The following is a 7,150-nucleotide window of genomic DNA, read 5'->3' on the forward strand; positions in this document are numbered from 1 at the left end:
TAATGGTCAACCAAGATGTTGGCGGATAATTGTTTGAGCAGAAGACAGATTATCAAATAAGATCAGATGAATAAGTACCGTCCAAAAAATATGCGGTTGCTTTTTCTTCATAAAGGAAACTACCTACAGCCCGAGACAGATTTCGCACTTCTTGGAGCTTATCAGGTAGTCACAGTTTCCGAGTTTCCGTCAACCTTATGTTCTGCTTGAAACCAAATGGGACAAATTTTCACAAATACACTCAATTGCAAGTTAATTTGCTTTTCACGGGTGGCTCTTATAAATCCCCCGTTCTTCAACTGACTGCACTGCACACAAACCGCCTCACGTTGTAGTTAGTACGATATTCGAGAAATCACAAAATATTTTCATAAAGGAAACTACTCACAAGTTTGCTGATAACTCTCCGGCAATCCACGACCGGCTTCGCCCGGCAAAGTATCGTCCTGTTTTGTTTTGTACATGGAGACGAAGGACAAAATGTCCTGGGGCTGATGTCAACCCGACCCACATAATATACAAAAAACAGCATTAAGTTCTACAATTGCCTGATTTCCAGCGCTCGACTTTGTGTTTTAGACGAGGGGAAAAGAAAATAAGAAGTCTACTCCTGGTGCTATTGGTTACCTGTATCTGTAGCTTTACTGTATATGTAATGCAAATTCCAGTAGACTGTTCAATGGGTATCTGGTTTAGGATCATATAATCGGTTCAATAAATATCAACCAACTGCGGAAAAATAGTAATTTTTAAAGTGGTCTGTGGCTTTTTTCTCTGATATTCACAAAAATCTGAAAGCCTTAAAGGTGATTCCTATTATGAAAATCGCCTTCCCGGGAAATAACAACAGGAAAAATACCTGAGAAAGCCATACTTATGTTTTATTCACTCGCGGGACAAAACAAATGGAGTATAAGCAAACAAATTAAGGTCATGATAGCACTTGGAATTCGGGATACTGCATGACCAGTACACAGATCTCGGTAGCAGCATTTTACTTTAACGGTGACAAGGGATCCTGCGTCTACACCCTTGGTTGGTGGACAAACCGGGGAACACGTAATTGATAGGGCCCGTAGTTTTCTGCCGGAATAAGTTCTTGAAGTCTGTTTGAAGTGAAGAATTGTATAAAAAAAATACACGAAATACTACCCTTGGGGCTAATTTCACAAATGCTAACCTGATTTTCTGACATCAAAGATGTTATCTACGCTAAGAGCGTCATTTATAGTACGTGAGTAAAACTTGCATTCTAGGTTCATCTTCTATGTAGTTGCATCGACAGATTATGAGATTTTGCATAGATATTTCAACGGGATTTGTGTAATTACCACATGTCTCCAGCACACACTTTTCTCTCAGGTTTTTTGCAACTACGATCGCTTAACTAAATAGATGTACGAAGTATTGATATTAAGTAAATTCAATTAACCATAAAACCAAAATCGTTTCCTGAAAAATATGGTGAAAACGCGTCCATGGCAAGCTTCAGAAGACATATTTACTAACCGCTTATCAATGGTAGTTACAAGCAGACAGATATCTTTCCCATTGTTGACCCAAAGTGGGTTTCTTTTGGTTAGTATTCTACCGCTTATATCTGCTCAGTTTACTTAGAAGAAATGAGATTATGGGAGTGAGATTGAACGAGAGTATATCAAATGACCCGATCAGCAAGCATTTGTTGGGTTCCGCATCCTAACGCGCGTGGTGCGCACCAGTGAGTCTAGTTTGTTGCATTCAGTCTTCAGAAAATGCATGTTATTGAATGCATAAACTAGATTCGCTGTTTCACTGGATTTGTTCCATGGATTTGCTGTTTTATTATAATCCTTACTGCAAAATCACTCTGAGCATCAAGTCTCATAAGCACTCCCATGTTGCAGTATTGTCCTATAGCCTCTAGCACCAACGATACATTTATTGATATGTTCAATTTTTTCAAGCTAACAGATCCTTCATGTCCTCGTTTAATAAAATCACCCAAATTTCCCTTACTCGTCCTAAGTATAGGCTGTTGCCAAGCGATGGCTCCGTTCTCCTGATATTTATCTCTTACTCAGGTTCTACTTTTAGTTATCCATGTCCCACACATTCTGACCTTGCGTCCTGGATACCAGTTTTTTTCAGCAGAGGGGAAGTTATGTTTTGACAGTTTATATTCTAATATATATTGAATTATTGTATTGCATTTTGTCAATATCATTAGCTGCTTTTATTATAAAAAATCAAACTAGGATGCATACTGCTATGGATAGAGCTATATCGCCGTTTGTTTCTCTGTGGATTCTAACAGAAAATGTACCCTGCTTACATTGAGTACAACAGAAATTTGCTGAACACTTCGATTCTTTGAATTCCATTCGCTACACGAACACAAAAACATTTCACAGGAATCTGATCACTGTGTCAAGTTAAGAACACGTATTTTTTGCATTCATCCAAAAGAAAGAGACTGTGTGATTTATTGGATGAAAGTTGGGGAATAAGCCACAAACTGAACCGAAAAGTTAGCTTTCTGGCAATGTTGTGGACATAGGTGGCACTTAAACCCGCACTGATGATGTCACCCCGATTGGTGATGAAACCTTCGCAATCCAACTTCCAAGCTCGGTGAACTGACCAACAACCAAGTTAGCTTTCCATCACTAAAAAAATTGATGATCTACCCCGTGTTCCATATGTCTTATTTCACTCAGTGCACCATGCTAGACACTGAATGCAGAGGAATAGGTTCACATGCCAATTTTCCGGGAAATAGACAAGAATGCTATAGCAACTAACTTTTCCTGTGTGGCCCGCCTGACAATGAACGAATAAAATGTGTCAATTAATAAGTATGCAACATAATTAATGTAATACATCTAGCAGGTACAATCGAACATAATACCTGTTTGTTGACCTTACGTTGGCACGCTGTGAAAAGGATAATATTGCAAAAAGCACCCTAGAAAATAACTTCGACAACATAAACACCATTATACAAATATTACAGAATATGGAGTGTAAGGCACGTACCAGGCAAGTCTTACAGTTTGTTTTCACTGGAACCTCTCCCTCCTTTGGGTTTTCAGGACATTTAGCACAATCAAAACATTTCAACGCAGTGACTAAAACCCAATATTGGTATGACGAATTTTTCCACTCACCGGTTGAAAATAGGCCGAAAATCAGCAGGCAAAAGGCAGTGCAATATACCACCATCTCGTTGGCGTTAATCAGGATTTGGAACTGGATCACTGCTTATGGATGCTTCTCCACTAATGGACGGAGTATTATATTCGTTCGCTGAACAAAAATTACAATGGACTAACAAGCATCGACGAGTAACTATAAACCCTTACGACAATAAAAGAAAACCTGCTGGCCTGACGAGTTTATGCATGAGAAGGTACGTTCACTTATCAGCAATGTAGGTAGAAAACGCATTGAGTGAGACATAATACCACGTCTTTAAACTGGGGTAACCCGTCGCATTTGGCCTCACAGGAAGGTATCAAGCTGTTTTCGTACAATATACGTTGACTCATCGTGATGCATCAGGACATCAAACTACATCTTGTCATCAGTTTTAGTTTTTTTTAAGCATGCGAAGCTCATTATAATTAGCAAATAATGCGAATATATCTTATTCTCAACAGTTTGGTTTAAATATGGCTGATAGTTTATACTTCATGCGTAAGGTCAGTTCTAATATCATTCATTTTGTGAAAGCCACATGAACATAAGGTGATTTTGGGATTTCGTGAAAATCAACAGCTTTGCGAGTACTGAACAAGAAACCTTGGATTTGCTAGCTATTAAAGATGTACATCTATCTTTATTCTGGAGCATCTCGAATAGTCTCATCGGTTTCGGGTAGAGTGTGACACTTCACGATTCGTTGTGGGTTTTTGGCTTCAGGCCCACCGGTGACTACGGGCTCATTCAGATAAAAGTTCAGTAGTAAACGAACAAGCCTCAGTAAATTAGCCAACCCGCGGAAAAAATGCCTAAGCAGACATGGTTATTTGTAACGGATTTTATGAGTATCATACATTAAATATGAAAATTTTCGGAAACTTTTACAACAATTTGTGTCATCACCTTTTGTGTGTTTCTTCGATATTCTTCAAGAAAATCATTTATTTGTCTCTTTAGAGGATTGTCCACGCACACTTTACGTTACTTGAGGAAATGAACGGAGACTTATGTTCCAGCTAGAAGAGCAGTTGGCTTATGTAATTACTGCCTGGAACTCCTAATAACACTACTGTGATTTTTTTGCTGTCTAGTAGACAGCCAAAATCGCATGACAGCACGTATCTAATTTATTCAACAAGGTAAACGTGCGTCGCCTCATGTTGAAGCATGGTCCATCGCAAGTCCGCAGGACAAACTTCAGGTATATCAAATGTGTGATATGCTCATTTGGGGTGACGCTAGAATAGCAAACCGAAACAGCTCCGGGAAACTCTCATGAGCGCTTTGCGCTGTGGTCACCGGTCTGTTGCCAGATTTATTGTGTGGTTAAGGTCTGTGAAATCATTAAACTTGATCAGTTTCGGAAAGCGGCAATTTTAGGAAGATACAAAATCTCCGAAAATGTTGGTTTCCGAATACTTCAAAGTATTGTTGGCTCCACAAATAACCAAACCATCGGATCTAAACAAGATTAGACATTATGAAAATGCCTTAAAAGGTTATGCAGGTTTGTATTAATCATCGAAATACAAATGAATTTATTCCAGGTCTATTATCACCGTAGGTCTTATCAGAACGCTAGACATATGTGATTTTACAGTGCCCTTCCTCTTTGCACATGCTTGCTTACCAGCAGTTGACACTTCACCACCCGAATTACCTGTCCGTTGATAAGTCTGAGCACGATGTAAACGATTTAATCGGCAAATTTCATCATGCGATTATTGTGATCGCAGTGTGACCTTTTTAACTGCCAATAGGGCTGTTTTTTTACTGCGGTTCCTTCTGTAATATCACGTGAGCTGCTGGTACAGTGCACATAACACATTCCAAGACACTGCTGAAACGGGTCGAAAGTGACACACTGCGTTCTGGTGGCTAGATAAACAAGGACTCCATAAGTTCATTGAGATGGTCCTAGGGTGGCGGACCTTGGGCAGCGACGATTGACAACAACCAAGACCACAATTGCCAAATTCCATTTTGCAGATTTGTTGAGTACACAATTCACGCCAGGCTTATGATTGCGAGAGGACTTGGGTCTACTGTAGTCCAAGTGAACCGGCTGTATATTGTTTGTCTTCCAAACTGAAAATGAGTTCTCGAATCCTTATATTAACATTCTCTGATTTATCAGTCATATGACTTATAGTGCGCTTCACAGTTCAAAACGGTACCGTTCTGCACAAACCGTCTCCTCGATATATTACTGGTAAAATTTCAGCAATAATATCCTTCTGTTAACGTTAATATCTGATAACACTGATAGCAAAAGTCAAAATTGACGCATGAATTGGTACACCGCACTATCCTATACGTTAGTTATTTTGTCTGGAGGACCATAATAATGCGGATCCGATCCTACATCTTCCAAAATTATGATGGATCATCTCACCCACGAGAACTGTCGTGTCACATTTCGTCCAATATTACTTGACTGTTTACTTATATTTTTTCGGGCCTGGAAGATGGAGTTTTTTGAACGATCTGTCAGTTTACCACGATTGTTATTACAGAATTTGGCAGGGACGTGCTAGTGTTTTATGATTTCACTGAGAGTTAGTAGGTTTAATTTACCTTAGCCATCCATAATGTCACCGCTACTCATGCACATCCCCCCACTTGACGTTGGAATGGTGCAGATAAATACGGAATTCAAAGTTACATCGTGCCGTTTTGAACAGCTCTCCACCTATCTCGGTGTATTTATTCTGGTAATGGAATAGGATTGCTCAACGCCGCAATCAAAAACAAGTTGAATGCAACTTCTGAAAACTCGGTATGAACTTATACTTGTTTTAGCTGCTGTGTTCGTCAAAACGCGCAGAGAAATGTTACTGATCATGGAAGTCAATTGAATGATGTAAGACTGGGGGGTGAGTGAAAAATGGGAATTTTTACTCATCAACAGGGATCAGGTTTCATACATTTTACCGAAGTGACGATGAGCTTACGAATTGATATATGCAAAGGTTGTAAGTGTGTTAAACGACAATTGAAATGAAGAACAGGTGCAGTTAGTGGAATATCGCTATTACAAAGTCTGAAAATTGACGAAACATATTGTTAAATACTATGCTTCCTCTTATAGTGGGTCGTTCTGATGGTTTGCTGGAGCCACTCTCCCAGCGCCGAAAAAAATGTAGCAGGTTCACACTTTGATGCGAGATAATCACAACTTTGGGTGCCTCCTGTTTCCATATCCTCTGCTGCTCCTCTTTTGAAAAGTGGAACTTTAAAGTGTTCTTTTCCTGAGAAACGTTTGAATTACTTCACTTTTTTGTGAGACGGATGGACAAGTGAATGTCATACAGATGCGACTATTCTGGTTGTCTGAAGTATCCACCAGAAAACCTGAACTGCTAATTATGAATAGCGCGATCATTTCACTGAAGTGTTAGGTAGATACTCAAGAATGAGCATATGGGATAATGCTCTTTGGCAGGAGGAGACGTGAAATACCCTGGGAGACACCAGTAACTAAATGTGATGTGTAGAGTTTTTATGATTTCACCATCTGCAATTTTTTCTTTACTAATAAGCTACCCATTGATTCTTTTAATTTAGGCCAGAGGTTTCGCTTTCTGGTGTTCATTTAGCACCTCTTTGCGATCAGTTGTTTGCCAAGTAGCCTAGAATGGGTAGCAGAAAACCTACGTCAAAAGATGACTGAGAATTATTAGGATAAAGAGCGATTGGTGAATATACCCTACAAAAACCGGGATTACTATGCGTTCATCGTAGGTAAATGCTTTTCGTACACCACGAGCACCATTGTGTGATTTATTTCAAAAATATTTTTGCGGAACACGTTCCATCATTCTCATTAAGACATCGACTCACAGAAGGCTTAAGTGGCTTTTGCTTGAGATTGTTCCTCTGTGATCTCTTTTGGAAAAATCGACTCCGCATAGTTCTCCAAAATGAACAGTAATAACTATCGCCGTTGCTGTGTTTCGGGGTGGAG

At 39.4% G+C, this 7,150-nt stretch overlaps 1 protein-coding gene across 1 annotated transcript; it reads right to left on the reverse strand.

Moving 5' to 3' along the window:
• Nucleotides 1-881: 881 nt before the first annotated feature.
• T265_06571 (hypothetical protein) lies at nt 882-3,204 on the reverse strand (the record flags this gene model as incomplete). The annotated part of the gene is made up of 3 exons (XM_009171874.1): nt 882-1,106; nt 2,425-2,601; nt 3,019-3,204. 3 exons carry the CDS (start codon nt 3,202-3,204, stop codon nt 882-884), a joined length of 588 nt encoding a protein of 195 aa, XP_009170138.1.
• Between the last annotated feature and the right edge of the window lie 3,946 nt (nt 3,205-7,150).

Source organism: Opisthorchis viverrini (genome assembly GCF_000715545.1).
Source record: "Opisthorchis viverrini unplaced genomic scaffold opera_v5_138, whole genome shotgun sequence".
Classification (NCBI taxonomy): Eukaryota; Metazoa; Platyhelminthes; class Trematoda; order Opisthorchiida; family Opisthorchiidae; genus Opisthorchis; species Opisthorchis viverrini.